Raw genomic sequence first — 17,799 nt, forward strand, 5'->3', positions numbered from 1 at the left:
TTTTCCGCTCTCCGCGTTTGCCGTACGCGCGGCATCGCCGCCGCCGTCCACGTCCGGACAATCCGGACTCTTGTAGGCACCGGTCGTCCTCTCTCCCTCAGCGCCGGACCAGCCGGACGGGCGTCGGGTACGTCGAACCCGGAAATACCGACACAACCTGCAGCCCCCCCCCCGTCCGATCCTAATATCATTATTATTACCTGTAGATTACAATAATATTATAGACAACACGATAAAACGTCGTTATTATATAGGTTGGTTGGTACCCATCGTCGTTTGTTCGTTTAATAATTTATATCGGGCGGGTAACTGCTCGCCGCGCCGATCGGAGGGTGTAGGGGTGTAGTCACCGTATAATGCGGAGGGACGGGACGACGGAGCGAAACGTTTGTATTTGCGCGCGTTCTTGGTTGTGAGACATCCCGAACGTATCTACGAGGGGAGTGGCCGTAGCACTTCGAGGGACAGAAAAAAAATTGTGTCTAAATCGGGAATATGAGCGGGTTGTTGGAAAACGTGTAATGAGCAAAATATGCTTTCGATGTTTTGCTCGGGTACATTTGTGTAATTGCGGGGGTGTCGTACCTCCCCGTGAACTTTTAATTTTACATCGCGTATCGGCGTTTTAAATACTAGCCCGCTATAATTACCATGTTGCACACTAACACGAGTTATAGAAATAATACAAAAAAACCAAAATTCCTATTCTGGCCGTTAGGCTATTAATTAATAATAACCGAGATAATAATATTAACTTCACAATGTAGATGCTGCTTTCAATACAAAATAAAGATAACGTATAGGTATATACAATACATAAAATGTTATGTTTTAAATAATATTATGCATGATAATACGCACAATAATATCTTTATTGATTATGATAAACTGCACTGTGTAGTCTCCGACTTTGACAACTAAAATATTAAATATAATATATATATAACTCGTTTCTAGCGTTTTTCTATAGTTTAAATATATACCTAGTATTGTATTTAAGTGTACTTAAGTGTCAAGTACATGTACATTGCACACATCGCACATGCCGGACATAATATGCGCTATAGTTGTGTTGAAAAGTGCCTGAAATACTTGTGCAAACAATTATTTTAAGTAATTCTTGTGTATAAAAATGTCACCTCTCTCAACAAACAAATTACGCCACTGCAATTGGATTTATTATTAGCTTTAAAAATAGATCGATAAGAGACCTATATTGAGTCATCTTCGGGAAATTGTATATTAGCAATACTTTGATGCCATATCTATACGTATTACGAATTGCAATTGTATTGGCATGTACGGAAAATTACACTCGAATCGTTTTATTTTTTCAGCTTTTTTCACACTATACCGTAATTCGACGATAACCAGCACTTACAGTCTGCTCCAAAGCTTGCGGTCTTCAGTCCGAGAAGGCTGATATTCTCTACTGACATGGTACTGATGGTGCCAGTTCCAGAACTATTCGTCGTGATCGGTGAGTTATCGTGATTTCGCATAATAAAAGACATAAATCGTTACACAATTAATAAACAGCTACAGTAGTCGCAGTAGCAATACACAGTAACATTCAATAGTGTTAACGTTTTTTTTCTTTTTTTTTTAACGTGACCGTTACCGCTAATTTTATAGTTATATAATATTATAATATGCGCAGATCATATTATTTGTACATATACCTATTATTACCAGCCAATGTATTTTCTATAAAATATGTGTCAAGTGTCTTAGTGCACCTTATAACAATTGAAATTAAAAAAAAAAAAAAAATGTTTACTATCAATCTCTGTGAAGTTCCTTAAAACTGAATTACCTACATATTATTTATTAAGTTTTTTTGTGTTCTAACTAAATGTGCAATAAATAATTTAATAAATTTAATAACAAATATTAGTTGTAGTTTGGTATCCAATTGCTTACATAGGTATTTTCAATACTAACATTTTACGTTTAACTTATTATTAACATATAGTATTGTTTATAATTGACTATTACATAATACAGAGACAATAGCCAGACAGCAGGGACAGCAACAGTGGCACAAATAGAAAGGTTAATATCTTAATAAGCCCCTTCAATCAGTATTCACGTTTTATAAACATAATAAATTATAGTATTATACAAGCGATGCCCGCATGTATTATTTCTGTCTAAAGAGCATAATATGACAAGGCAAATTTTTTATTCAGCGCTCTCATATTTTGTGTTCTTTATTAGTTTTAATATTAAAATGTATCGTAAATTTACTTGTTATCAAATTTTATAAATTAAAATATTATCTGTGTACCTCTTCGGATTTTTATATAGTATTTTAATTTTAAAACGAATTATAATTTAATAAATATGTAAATTAAAAAATATTCAACTTTATAGATTTTTCTTGACTTTCAACTACAGGGTTATAAAATCATAAAAAAAAAATATCAGGGAACAAAACCCTTTGAGATTGTTATCTTTTTCTGGGAAGGAGACTAAATGCGTCTCTAAAAGATCGTTGTCTCGTTGCATTTAGGGTTAAAATTATAAGTCAAAAAATAAAATTAAAAAAATCTTGGCAAGTTAAATAAAATTTTATTCTTATCTTAATTATGTCCGTGAGTTTTCACTGATTCTGTAATTTTAGTTATAAGTTATTAGCGTTATAACTATTAACAAGGTGTTTTATAGCATTTTAATATTGTTGTCAAGGAGGTGGCAACGGAAACGACATATTATTTCAGTCTAAATAGTTGTGGCAACGGCAATGTCACTTTCTGGATTATTTTCAGTGCAATATTTTTTTTCTCGTGAATAATTAAAGATTCGTCATTGTTCTCGATATCATTTGCTGCGTTATGTAATCATTTTTATAAATAATATTAAATCATTATTATTATTATTATTACCTATGACGACTTTTATCGCATGATATTATATTATAACAACATTACATAATTGTTGCAATAAAAATATCATTTGATTCCCATAATATGTAGTTGTCTCCGTCTTACAAATGTATGTACCTATTTGTTAGCTAAGCATTAATTAAATAGTGAATTTAGCTACTATAAGTTTAAGAACTTTATGTCTGTGCTTTCTTGTGATGGAGTTCTTACAATGTTTTAATTTTTAAATAAATCGTAAATTTTAATTTTCATAACTCGCTTAAAAAGAAGTATCATTAAAAAATAAAAACAATTTTCCTATCTTGAAGTTTGTTATTTGGTCATTTCTCAATTCTCTCTAATATTAAAGCTTACTGTTCGAAATTGGAACTGTTGAACACAGATTTGCTATATTATACTTTGTAAGACGTAAACGGCACGTCATGCGGGTGATGCGTTCCTTGGGTGTAAGCGGGTGATGTGCAGGAGGGTATTGGTAGTTGGTATACGCACAATAAGTTTTTTTATCCAATTTCACAATTCTTTAATATTTTAGTAACTATACAAATTACACGCTGTAATAATTATGTTTAAAATATAATATATATATTATTAAGCACAATTTATAAGTATAAGTATAGTAGGCACTTCCTACATTGAATACACTCAAATATCAGAATATCAATATACAGATTGTTATTACACTAGGTGTCTATAGGTACAACTTGGTAACTCAAAATAGGTACTTTATGATATATGGATTTGTTACTGCGCTGTTATGACTAATAGGATCACTCAACATTTTTCTAAGTAATGCATTAAAAAACAATTTTTAAATTCTATAAAAAACGATTTGAGTAAGCTCAACATTTGTCTAAAACGATAGAGTTTATTCAACTAGAAAAACTGTTTCTTCGAGAAAATGAATGTCTGAACACTAATTGAACAAATATAAAACATGTTAAATTTAAAAAAAAAATGCTTGTTTAAACTCGAACGCCAAACGGTAAATTAAATTATTACCGACACCTTCAATAATGTATGCAAAAATATGCTACACACATATTTTCTGGATCAATCATGTATAATATTTACACTTTTGTTTATGAAGTTGTCCAGTGATTCGGAATAATAATCAGTGAATATCGTTAAATATACTCAGAGGCCTATTACTGTAATTATTACAATATTACAATCGAATGAAGGGTAAAAATAATTTCAAATACCTTGTACATCGTTTTTCGCGTTTATCTCCCGAAATAATGCGTATTATTTTCACCATCAGTTCGTATATTATAATTGATGTCATCGATGCGATTATGTTACTTTTCGTGTTATTTTCTTACTGTTTTATGCAAATAATACGTAGTATTCATAAATGTACTAATGATGTGAAAAATACAATAATAATAATGAATACGTGTAAATGTATATAGTGAAAAGCTGAATTTTCGCGAACCAATTCTACAGAAACAGTAATAATAAATTAAATATAATTTGGTTATAGTGGTACCTATATACTATTACCATATATACACTATTTTTGTAATGTTATTATATATTTATATCTATGATGTTGCGTTTTTGTTTTTTTAATAGCTTAAATATATTTTTAACGATTGAATTGTAAACATTCGTGAGTTTTATATATAGTAATATACAAATATTAAGTTAATTTATAAAATAAAATAAAACTATGTATTCCATAGATGAATTTAAGTTATGTTTTATTTAAAATTGGTAATTTCATTATAAAAGTGTTACTGGCAATTGTTCACGTTGAACATTTTTTTTTTTTAATCATTAATAAATAATTATTCACGAAACCAAATAATACTGATACCGAATACTGACAAGTGACATTGCGCGAGTTAGAAACATTTAAGTTTCCGGTATCATTTTACGTACAGAACACATGTATTTATTTTAGACATGCCTAAAATAAAAATAATTAACAATTTAATATTAATGTCAGCGGGTCAATAAAATCGGAATCGACATTAAAAATTCAAACGTACGCATTAACAGTATAATAAGTACAGTATTCGTATATAATATCAAAAATGTAATTAATTTTATAATGAAAATAAAACAACGTATAGGTAGGTAGGTACTGTGAAAGACAATAGCCAATGTGTATAAAATATATAATCTAAAAATATTATGCTGTCAAATAATAATAAAATGATGTGACGTGTTAAAAAAGACGACAATACAGTGACAATCAGAAGGTATATTATAATATAATAATAATCGTTGCAACTAAAGTCACAATAGGATTATATTGTTACAATATAATAATATTGTAATAGGTGTACCGAGTACCTATCTTTATATATTTAATATTAGTCATACGGATTACACGTAGTTTCTTTATGTAACTTTTAACTTGTTGTTATTTGAGATCATGTAAGTATAAATAATGTATATGGTTTTTATTATAAATGTGTAATTTTATTCACCGTGCTTTTGCACTCAACCAAATCCTATTCGACTCTTACTGATTTTATAAACAAGTTGTTTTCGGCACTTTGGCAATAACTTTAGGTATATTATTCCGTTGTTGGTAAATCACAGTTCATAACCCTCGGACAGGATCCAATCATGACGTATTGAATAATGTATTTTAATAATGTAGTTTGCAGTATTTTTTTCGTACGTACAATATTATTATAGTATGGTCAAACAAAACACTTTGATAAAAGTTAATGTTTATAAATGTATACTCAATTTCGAAACTATTGTTTTGCATTTTTATTCGTGAGTTATTTAGATTTCTAGCAAGTTCAAAGCAAAGATACATAATTTTTTTTTTCAATTCTTTCCGACGAATTTTATTCGAATAGTAAAAAAGACCACAGCTCCTGTAAAAGTGCCATCACTATAAGTCTATAATAAATAAAAATCTAGTATAGCTATTACTTTAATTTATTTTCTAAATATACTATAGATCAATAAATCGACGGACTAAAATTATAGACGAATTTATAATTGATATATCTTTTTTAAAATATAACAAAAAGAACATTATTATTGTCGATAATACAATACTTAGTACTAACCTAATATCTCTTATACAAGACCCAAATATTAACTAAGATGTTAATATTTATTTTTCTGCCGTACTCAACACAACACGTAATAATTGAATATTCAAAAAAGAATGATCTAGATTAAAAACCTGACTATGAAAATAATTATTTATTTTCAAGCAACTTTAATTTTTCTGTTTATTTATGTATTAAAATAAATATCTATTTTAAATCGGCTTGAATAATTAATGATTATTCAAGTATAAAATTAGTAATTTTTAAATGGATAATAAAAAGTTTTTGTAAAATAAGAATAAAAATATTTCTCGAAATTTGATTTTTTTTTCTTCAAAAATCAATATGGATATAATAATATACACAATTATTAGCATTTTCACTTTTCATATTTATGCAATGTTGAAATCACTTTTTACTAGTGACTTATTAAGTAGGTAGTTGAACAACGCATTTTAACATATCTGAATTTATCATGATTCATAAATAGTATTTAGTGAATAATGTCTAAGGTAAATGTACAGTTAAATAATAGCATTAGTTTAATTTATTCACCACATCTGTTCAATTAAAAATATTTATTTTTCATATTATTATCAGAGTTGTTATTATTATTATTTAACAAATAATATTTCAGTCATAATTAGTGCTTTTCAACTGTACGTATATCTATTTATATATGACCAGTAATTAGTTAACTTTTAACCAAAGTTGTATATCAGTTTATAAGTCTAAATTATGCGTATAACTTAAATGGCTACTAATTATTAGGTATACTATAGTGTACATAGAAAATAGTTTGAATAATATTATAGGTACACACGCACATAGTGTCAAGAAATAGTAACTGATAATCTCTCATCAAAGTTTAAATTTAAACGTAAATAATCTTTTTGTAATACCCTATATAATAATTAGTACACAACCACTCCCATGTTATAAATTTATAACATTATAATGATACAATATGCGCGCCAAAACTTGTCGCCGTTGACGTCAGCGTTGCTGATTTTCATTTATTGTTTTTATTTTTATTTTTGGGTTTTGATTTCCTGTTTCTCTTCTCTTCGTATCACTGACCAATGACCGATGGTTAATGACGTAGTACACTTCATTCATTTCATATTTTCATAAGTTAACACGTAGATACATCCTAAATTAAGTATGCTACAACGAAATGCTCGATGTTTTACATATGCCCACATTAGCATATATTCTAGTTTGATAATCCAATTTTTTTTTTTTTTTTTTTAAATATTATTTCTATAATGCAAATAATATTATAAAATTTGCAAGGGTTTATCGCATTGGGAAAACAAACTTACTGTACGTTGAATCGCCGTGCTTAGTAAGTGAGCTGGTAAAAAGTCGATGAGAAACGATAATCAAAGCGGTTCTTATAGCATCACTATAAGATGCGATTATTTGCGCATCGTAATAGCAAGTGATTCTATAGTCTGATAACAATTTTAAAAATATTAACAATTTAACTGTATCTTGTGTTTAAATGTATCTTAGATAAATAGTAACACTGTTTGAGATATTACAAAATAATAAATATTTATCGGCTAAATATTATTGATATGTTAAAGTAAAAATATTTTAAAACCAAAATATTCGACACAAAATAAATTTGTTGAAAAATTCAATCAGGTATTTGTTTTTAAGAATTAATATCTGATAAATCAACCGGTTTAATAAACAAAAATTATGTACACATAATTCAGTGAAAAAAAAACGTATCTCGCACTAAAGTGCGATAATAGCGTGTAATATGCATGCAAAATGCGGAAGCTTAACATTATGATAGCTACGCCAACCATTTCTACGCTACAGCTGCTAAATTCTATGCATGTTCTTTTCTTATTGCCTGTACTGAATTCCTGAAGACGTCGTACCCACATAATATAGTGTTGTTTTCTACCTTCGTCTAGTTATAAATTATAATTATTAATAACAATATATATAAATTTTATTCGTTATAATTTATAATCAATGTTTTTATGCTAATACGTCATAAGATACCAAAATGTACGTTCTACAGTAATAATTTTGTGCTGTTGGCCTAAATATCATAGTGAATCAACCTTTTTATTGTTATCACACTTAAAGGTAACAGCGTTATTGCCTTATTGGTGCTCCTTCATTGGTTTTTATGGTATTTTAATTTTTAATGTTAACAATTAATGTTTACAATTTGTTTAAATTAACGTATTATAAAAAAGGGGGGGGGACTTGTTTGCCCAAAAATTACCGTACCCGTTTCGCCCAAATTTTGTAATTGTAAGATTCCCGTTTCACCCAGACTAGCTTATACCAGTTTAAAATTAAGTTAACAATGGTTCAATCAAGTATCGTTGTACATTATATTTAAGTATCATTCAGCGTTACTCAGATAACACCCCGAGGAGACTCACACGTATTCGTCGTAAGCAGTATACTCGCTGTATTACATGCCCATAAACTAGAAGTAAATGTAATTATATAAGAAATATAATTGTTTATTAAATAATCACAGTATTTAATAATTCTATTATCAGTTGGGCATTCTGACATCAAATCTCGTTTACTTTTTAAAAAAACGGCCATATTGTTTATACAATTTATGTGGTTAAATTTATATGTGAAATTTATAGTGTGTAAGTATTAAATATATTTATAACAAAATTAAAACCTTTGACTGCATGTGAATTTTTTTTTTTTAATAATTTTTTAATGTACTTGTTAATACTAAAAAAATTTTTAACGTGAAGTGAATTTAAAGTTTAAAAAAAAAAATTGGAAAATAGAGAGTTGTATTGCCTTCGCGTGGTGTTCTCTGGGTAATGCTAATTGATAAGTACTTAAGCATAATGTACAACAATACTTGACTGAACCATTGCTAACTTAATTTCAAATCGGTAGAAGCTAGTCTGGGTGAAACGGGAATCTTACAATTAAAAAATTTGGGCGAAACGGCTCATGCCCATAAAAAAAAAAAAACCAATGAACGAGAGAACATAATACTAATGTTTTTGCCTATAAGTTTCATAATAGATAACTTCACTCTAATAATGAAATTATAACAAGACAAAATTGAAACTTCTTAATACAAATGTACAATGTTCTCCATCATCTATCATCTGTAAGACGTAGAAAACACATACGATGGTGTAACGTCCTTATAAAAACTGACTATTGGAACCTCCTTAATATAAAATATTTATAAAAATTAAACTTTTATTTAAAATTTGGTCAAATTCACCCAAATGAGTTGTGTTCAAAATATATGTAATTTAAATTTAACCGAGTTAATAAAAGGGGTAAATCCGCGGGTAACGCCGAGCAAGATCAGGTAGTTTATTATAAAATGACTCATTTTAATCATTACATTTTTTTTAAATAAAATTATTTTGTTGATTAACTATCATTATGCTAAGTCATTGTATATGCGTTATTGTTAAAGCAACACATGAACCATAATATATGTCTGATTATGAGTTTTTATTGAATATTTAGGTCAATATCCTAAAATATAATATTTAACAATAATTTAATAAACTTTTGTTTTAATTTACTGAATATGTAATGACTCTTCAAGTTTAGTTTCACAAACTTCAAAAGTTTGTCACGTCCAATAATATATCCACATTTTTTTTTAGGGGGTCGAGGGGAGCAAATCATAATTCCCCACCTTCACCACATAGAAATCACTGTGTGCAAAAGCATCGAGTTACAACGATACAATACAAGATTATAAAAGGTGCAGTGTAAACGATAAAGGTAGACGTCGCGTAATGTTATTCACAGGCGTACACACTATACCAATACATTATATAAATTTATGAAATATAAGCGCATATAACGCTTGAATCGGAGGTTTCTACGACGATATAATAACATGTTATGTTGTATTTACTATATTTACACCCGTTTACTAGTCGCCAAGGACGTCGTTCTTCGGATACCGGGCCCAATGTCGACGGGAAATCACCACCACCACTGCCGTCGCCGACCTCGTTCAGGACAGTTTACATATTTATGCTTGCAGCCGCGACCGGTAATAAGTTTTTTTTTCCTATCGAAAATATACGAGCTCGTTATGTACTTCTGAGGTGCGAATGCACCGTCTTAGTCGACATCTGCAACAGTGGCATATCGCCAAATCCCTAGACCTACAGTCGCTTGTGATCGTGGCGGCGACGGTGAGAGAGGGAGGAGAGGAGGAGTTAGACCTCCACTTGTTTTTTTTTCTCGATGACATTATGTAATTATACCAACTACATTAAGTCTGTGATCTATTTTAGTACCGTTCAGACCGATGAACGAATTTCGTAAAGAACTGTCGTATTGCGATGGTATTAATATACTTATATTACACAAAGACGAATGAAATATAGAAACACGGACGGGAATACGTACAAACAATGCATAACAAGGGCAATTTTTCTTTTTTAGAATTTCCATTTCGTAAACAACAAAAAATTATTACTTATTATATTATATTATTATCATCGTCCTGTGACAGCAGTTCGCGCGTCAATGCTTGAGCATTGCCCACGCATACACTCGCCAAATATTTTAGTAACATAATAATAATAACAATAATGTGATAAGTAGGCGTTTGATTTTTCTTTCCTTTTTTTTTTTTTTAGATATAATCTCGATGTCGGCTCTCATTAATATCGGCTATTATTATAATAATTAATCGCATTTATTGCGCTTTTGTTATTATACTTCATAAATGAATAATTTTCGATCGCTCTTATAATTTGCATCTCATATCAAAACATTCGAAACTGAACTAGTTATTAATTAATTAACAGCAGCGGAGCCACGCTTTGTTCTACTGGCGGTGAAACAGGAAGTAGCTGAATTCTAAAGTAGGTTTAAATATGTAACGCAACAATAGGAATGTGTCTGAACTCGTGGCGAACGAGAAGATGCAACCGTGTGGTTGTGTAACAATATCGGATTATAAATAAACTATAATAATTAATGTCTTGTATTAATGGATTAAAGTAATACAAATATTAAGAGAATACGTTATACATTTGTTAATGTCTGATGTGAGTATGTGACTATATTAAACAAAGTACCTACTTCGTAATTCCAAAAAGTGAACTTAAAACTTGGTTTATGGCGAAATATAATTTTACGAAACAACTAAGTATTATGAAACAACCTACACAATTGCAAAAACAACGTTTTTAAATCTTGCGAACTATGTTGTACTTACACTTTAATTTTTTATTTAAATAAAAATAGTTCTAAATTTAATTCAAAAGATTTATAGTGGAATATAATAAATGCAACACATAATATAATTATGTATAATCCTACCAGTAATGTAGAATGGATTGAGATTAGAGATTGTAAATGCTGGTTTAGCGCTCCATAATCTGTTCCTACGCAATAGATTATCAATGATTTAAAAAAAATAATCAAAGATTATTTGCGCGTGGCGTATGGACATAAGTTATTATAGTATACAGTATACGCGTGTATAATATTCGTGTATTCATTACATTTTATTAACATATCAATTATATAATTGATAATTATTTATTTCATGTAATCTCATAAATTTCCACCATGTGCAACTTTAATTTGAAAAAAATTCTTTTCTTATTATCAAATTAAATCAATTCTTTCATTTTCATAATAGGTGTTTTTTATTCTAAAATTACTTCTCATAGCTTCTGGCGATTTTGTTCTAAATAAAGTATAATATCATACTAGAAATCATTTGTCTAGTGTCCTTAAAAAACAAATACAAAGTAAACGTAATGATTTAGTAAAGTTTAGAATATAAGAATTTTTTTTTACTTATTTTGAAGTCCTTTTTTGATCACATTAAAAAAAAAAAAACTTTAAAAGAATATTATTAATTAAGATAGTAAAATAAAAATTAATCATGTAGTTGAGTAAGAATAATTCTAATGATAAAATATTTTGATTTTAATCACTATAATATAGTGATAATAATATTATTATACTTTGCTACGGTCTACATTAATAACAGAATCGAATTTCATTATAACATTAGAGTCTCTCTTAATTTAATTACCGTCGTTATTGTAATTTTTTGATAATATTATAATATTTTTATCTCATATATTTTTACGCAACGGTGATGCATTCCTATACTACTAAACTACGATAGTCAACACCGTTGGTGGTTATACTATCATGTAAAATTTCTAAATTTATCACAAATTTATTTTTAATAGGTCAACCTTAACCTACCTATACAATTTTGTTTTTCGATATTCTTTATATTATCTGCAACTACGCATATTCGAGTTACCCGTGGCAATAATAATTCTATTCAATGATAATAATAATAATTCCGCCGTTGTAGTGTTAATACTATATATAATATATATATATATATATGTATCTATATACAAATATATCTATATTATACAAATGGTAACAAATTATAGTTGTACTGTTATTGTCTACGACGAAACGCATAAACTGCACAACTGCATCATACGCAATACAAAAATTATAATTATTAATTATCATACAACTAATAATATTATATCATACAATAAAAACACATTATAATTTATAATAAATATACCACCGCCACCCCAGCTACCATAGTTACTGGTTAGATTGAAATGACTGAAATCATTATATACGATTAAATACAATATTATGTGTATGAAATATATTACGTTATTTTATAAGTTTTAAGACTATTTAGTTTTCTATTTGTTCATACGATAAAATCGTATTTAAAAAAAAACCTGTAGGCATAATAGATTTTGCGGTTTTTCGACGATTTTTCTGGAAAATTCGAAATGGTATATTCGTCTAAACACCTTCCTTAAAAATTACAGACTTTCGCTTCAATCGATAGAATGCTGATAACAGCAAACTCGTTAAATAATTTTGATTTTTTAATAATGTCTCAACGAAGTTAAAACGTTTAGTCTAATTTAAATTGACACATTATACTTTTTAATTGTAAATATTTGTTAAATTATCATTTGTTCACTTTATAATCTATACACCAATTTAATAAATTTTGTACTTTGTTTATTTTTATGAACTGTACTGAGCTCGACAGAGCGTGTATACTATCAATAAACAAATAAATAAATAAGTACCATTCTTGCAGACCACTTTCCTTAACCTGCGTTAAGACAATAAACATAAGTAGGTACTACAAAGCCGTTAGAAATTAAAACATTTAAAACCATTAAACGTCAACGAGTATCGTAAATCGCATTATGTCTGTACAAAAATAAAATTGCAGATCGTCAACATCGGTGTCAACGACTCGAAATACTTTCAAAGTTTCAACGCCTCCAAACGGTCATATTATGTCGTGGCCCGTAGGTATCTATACTTTTTTTACGAATTAAAAAAAGTCTATATCGGTCGCGTTTCGTCGAAGATTAACACCAATACCCATCGTTTATGATAATTAGTATAATTTAAAATCATTACACGTAATATTATATCATTGACTCGATCGCGACGTGTGCGTGTCGCAAACGATTTGTTCAACTGTACAAATCTATGATGGTATTATTATTTATTATAGCCTATTTGGTGCGTTGTGCGCGCGTTCAAATCATTTATCGTAAATCGTTTGAGCGCACGAATGATCACGCAGTGTTTACAGACGACTGCCGCCGCTGGGTGTAGAAATGTAGAATAGAGTATGATTAGTCATCTGGACTGTATAGTACATTAGTATAACGATATGAAGTGCTGGTTGTTTTACAACCGGTACGAAGTTATAGGTACGTTTCCGAAAACCCGACTGTTATCGTAATATAACAAAGTTCCCATTGACGACGACAAAAACAATAGAAAAAAGTATAGCAACGATAACAAAATAATATATTATTCCAGTGTGACGTGCGAATTTTTTCGTTTCATAAATTTCAATATTTTCATTTATGACCGCACGGTTATACCTCAACGGCAATACCGTATTAGATTTATAAATATACACACACCATGTCGAAGTTCCACATTGTATACGCATTGGACGATCGCGACGGCGATACGATGATTTAAATATGAGGCGGCGGCGGCGAGCGCGTGATCGGCACGTGATCGACTTGTTTGTCCCGGCGATAGGGCTTCTGCTCCGTGGTCCTTACAATAATATTTTAAAAGTCGTCTACTACGTCATTCTATTTTAATTAGATTTTTTCGGTGTTCTCTCTCTCTCGCTCTCGACTACTTGCTTGTCTCTTTTTTCCCTCGGTGTCGTTGTAATAATATTGTACACAATCGCCATTGTCAAGACCGCGTCCGAACAAATATGTGCGGGGCACAACGATCTATACGAGACATAATAAAAACAATTGTTGTCGTCGAGGTCATAACATTATCGTTGACATAATAAATAATAATACGCGATATTGTTATTGTTATTATTATTATTATTATTTTTATGAGAAGTATATATAGGTATAAAGTAAACTATGTTACACACGACGAGAGGGTTCATCGTCCTCGCCGCAGCCACAAAAGCTCGGTCGCACGTTTATTATACAAAACGCGGTGCACAGGCATATTCTCTGTGCGAGCGCCACACGGTTTTCCGTAAATAGTCGGCGTCATACGTGTCTGTGTTTATACAGGACAGTTCGTGTGTCAAAAAACATTTGTTGACACGGTTTAACTTAAATACATCAAAAATTCTGAATTTTTGATCATTGGGAGTTTTCGGTTTTTTAGAAATCTACGATTTTGACTTTGCAGAGTATACGTTATATATTATGTTAATCTGTAATATACAGATTATATATCAATATACTATAATTACAAATATTTCAAGTGTGGATTAGTGTTGAGGAGTAGAGAAGGATCATTTCAAAGTAGATAAGAAATAAGGTACTTGAATATTGTTATTTGTTAACGCGTGCACTGCAGTGGTCATTTGCGCTGCAAAATTCTGAAGCCGCGCTTTATTTTGCATCATTCACGGGCATTTATTACGATGATAATTAAGACGCCTATTATTGGTCTATTGGTATTTAATTTTTGCAAATACTCTGATCGTACGATCAGTTAATATTACAAGTAGATAATAAATTATTAGCGTATAGTTGGTAGGTAGTTTAAGGGTAAAATATGTTAAATTTTATTCGCGAGTCGAATGTGAGGATCGATTTAATAACTATCAAACACAACTAATAATTATTTACGTCAAACAAGAAACCAGAAATATAATAGATTTAATTTTAGTGGTTTTCGCTTAGAGATTGATTTTTAGTTGATCCCGAATTTAGATACTATCTAATTCAGTCTTTACTAATCGTGATTTCGAAGAATTTAAAATCAGAATTATAGATTACCTTATAGACAAAAAGTTGATGGCATATAATTATTAAATGTATAACTATAGTCTATAGGAACAAAAATAGAATAAGATTTTAAAAGAAACCATACAATTTGACGGCTAAAACTTAGATATATTACTTGCTATTAGACTTATATCGACCAATTATCATATAATACCATAGGTACCTACTATTAAAAATTCCCAACTAATAATTAATATTTCGCCTCTATAAGAAAAATATTAAATTATGATACGCATGTTAACATAACTAGTACTTAAATCAAAAACGCAGTTCATTACATTTAAAAACACTTTAAACAACACGTGTTGTCTAACCAGGAAAAAATTGTATTATTCTATTTCAAACCTGAAAACCAGGAAAATTGAAAACCTTTTTTTTTACTTTTTATTCGAAATCTATAAAAATATAACCGAGTTTTAAATCTAAAACCAGAAATATTTAAACTGGTTTTGACTCTCTGGATTTACCATTAACTTAATCGAACACACACCTAGAACGTTAACAAAAATAAAATACATAGGTACCTAACAATTATTTTATTTTTGCAAGAAATATGTGACTTAAAAAACAAAACAAAAAATACATTGTACGTAAATAAATAAACAAAGGAGAGAAGTCATTAATAATAAATTTAAATTTAACTGTATAATACCTATAAATATAAATATTTAATGTAACGTGGGAAATAATAATTGTTATACAACTTAGTATTAAATGCATTATAAGTGATTAGTAAATTATCATGTATATAAATATATATATATATATATATATATACATTCTTCTTGTATTTAATAATATCTACAATAATAGATTACTGTACCTTATTGAGATTAATTCTTGGGGGTTCCAGGGTTATCTACAATCCATGAAAAATTTAATTATCTCAAATTATTTATAATAATAACAATAATAAATATCAATAAAAAAATACATTTAAAAATATTTGACATTGAAAAATGAATATACATCACGTAGGTACATAGTGTATAAATATAGAAGAAAATTCAGTTTAATATGAAAATGTATGTTATAGAACAAAATAATCGCATAATATACACAATGTGGCAATGTAAAATGTTTTTTTTTTTTTTTTAAACAGTGAAAATTGTATTTTGGTTCAATTAGTACAGGCATTATAATGTTAAATAACTGGGTTCCGATGAAATTTAAAACCTATTGACAACCGATTTTATCAGGCAATGTTAATGTTATACATATTTAGTATTTGTTTAATATCTGGCATTCACTTCACGTTTTAAATGGCATAACGAATTGTTTTTTTTTTTATTATTATTAATATATGGCACATTTTTTAAGGTATACATTTTTCTAGTCAAGACATTTAACTTTTCAAACAATTTTTCAGTCGGATATTTAGCAGCTAGGTATTTATTTTTTTATTAGCGATCTTTATAATCATATTTTGGCAAGGTTGTTACTGTATGATTACACAATCAGTTGATGCGTACATGCGGTAATTATGAATATTGTATAAGCTATAGAATATATAATAACTAACTAATTAGAAAATTAGAAGTTATTAAATACAGAGCTAGTATGATTAAAATAACCGTGTTTATATAATATTATACATATAGATTAAATGGATAATATCTGAAATATTATCATAATATTATTAAATTACTCAATAATTTTATTATTTCATGAACTTTTTCACTATAATATAATATTATACTCATTAACTCCTTTAAATAAAAACCTATTTTTGTATTATATTAATAACTACGTATAAATCCCAATACCTAGGACCTTACTGATAGTAGTAATGACGAACAACTATTAACGAGTAAAAGTTATTTGCTAATTCATGATTTAATCATTTTGGTGTGAAGTAATAATACTTAATTACTTTGAATAAGTACCATTAATATTTCACACATTCACAATTTATAATATTTATGGAAAATGATCGCGATCACGTCGTGACGTGCGTTCAACTTAATGATTTGTACAATGTAAATTATAAGTATTATACTATTATTTTTATATTGAAGTTTTAGAATGTATTTCATAATTATTATAATATATTATTCATGATATTTGTTATTTCGTTTTTAAAAAGGTATTTTAGTCATTATACTTAAACATTAATTTACTATTATATCATAACATATATCTAATATGCTTTTTGTTATATACATAAATACATCGATATACAATGATATTTATCATTATACTCAATAAGAACATTATAATTCCTCAATTATTATTTTTTTTGTTTTTTTGTAAAACAAGATTAAGGTAGAATAGGTTTTAATTTTAAAACCAGAATTTTGTCTATTATTATTATTATATTCAAGTTTATTTTGTTGTAATCAAGGTGAATGCAAAGTTATAATACAACTATTAAAGTATACAAATACCTATTAGTTATTTATTCATTGATGTTTCAGTAAAAAAAAAAAAAAAAACAAATATCACCTCGATTAAACGATAGTTAACTTGTTATTTTATGTAAATTAATACAATGCAATAAAAATCCATACATGCATTATTTAATAATATACTATACTTATACTAATGACTAAAATTACTCAA

At 28.5% G+C, this 17,799-nt stretch overlaps 1 protein-coding gene across 1 annotated transcript in view; it reads left to right on the plus strand.

Annotated features, from left to right (window-relative positions):
• Window positions 1-17,799, plus strand: part of LOC112595753 — a 36,888-nt gene that overhangs the window by 8,300 nt on the left and 10,789 nt on the right. The window contains exon 2 of the mRNA XM_025341056.1: window positions 1,338-1,480. Coding sequence (XP_025196841.1) covers window positions 1,438-1,480 — 43 coding nt within the window. The 5' untranslated portion in view covers window positions 1,338-1,437. The remainder of the gene's footprint in view (window positions 1-1,337; window positions 1,481-17,799) is intronic.

Source organism: Melanaphis sacchari, unplaced genomic scaffold (genome assembly GCF_002803265.2).
Source record: "Melanaphis sacchari strain LSU unplaced genomic scaffold, SCAv2.0 Contig29_pilon_pilon, whole genome shotgun sequence".
NCBI classification, from domain to species: Eukaryota; Metazoa; Arthropoda; class Insecta; order Hemiptera; family Aphididae; genus Melanaphis; species Melanaphis sacchari.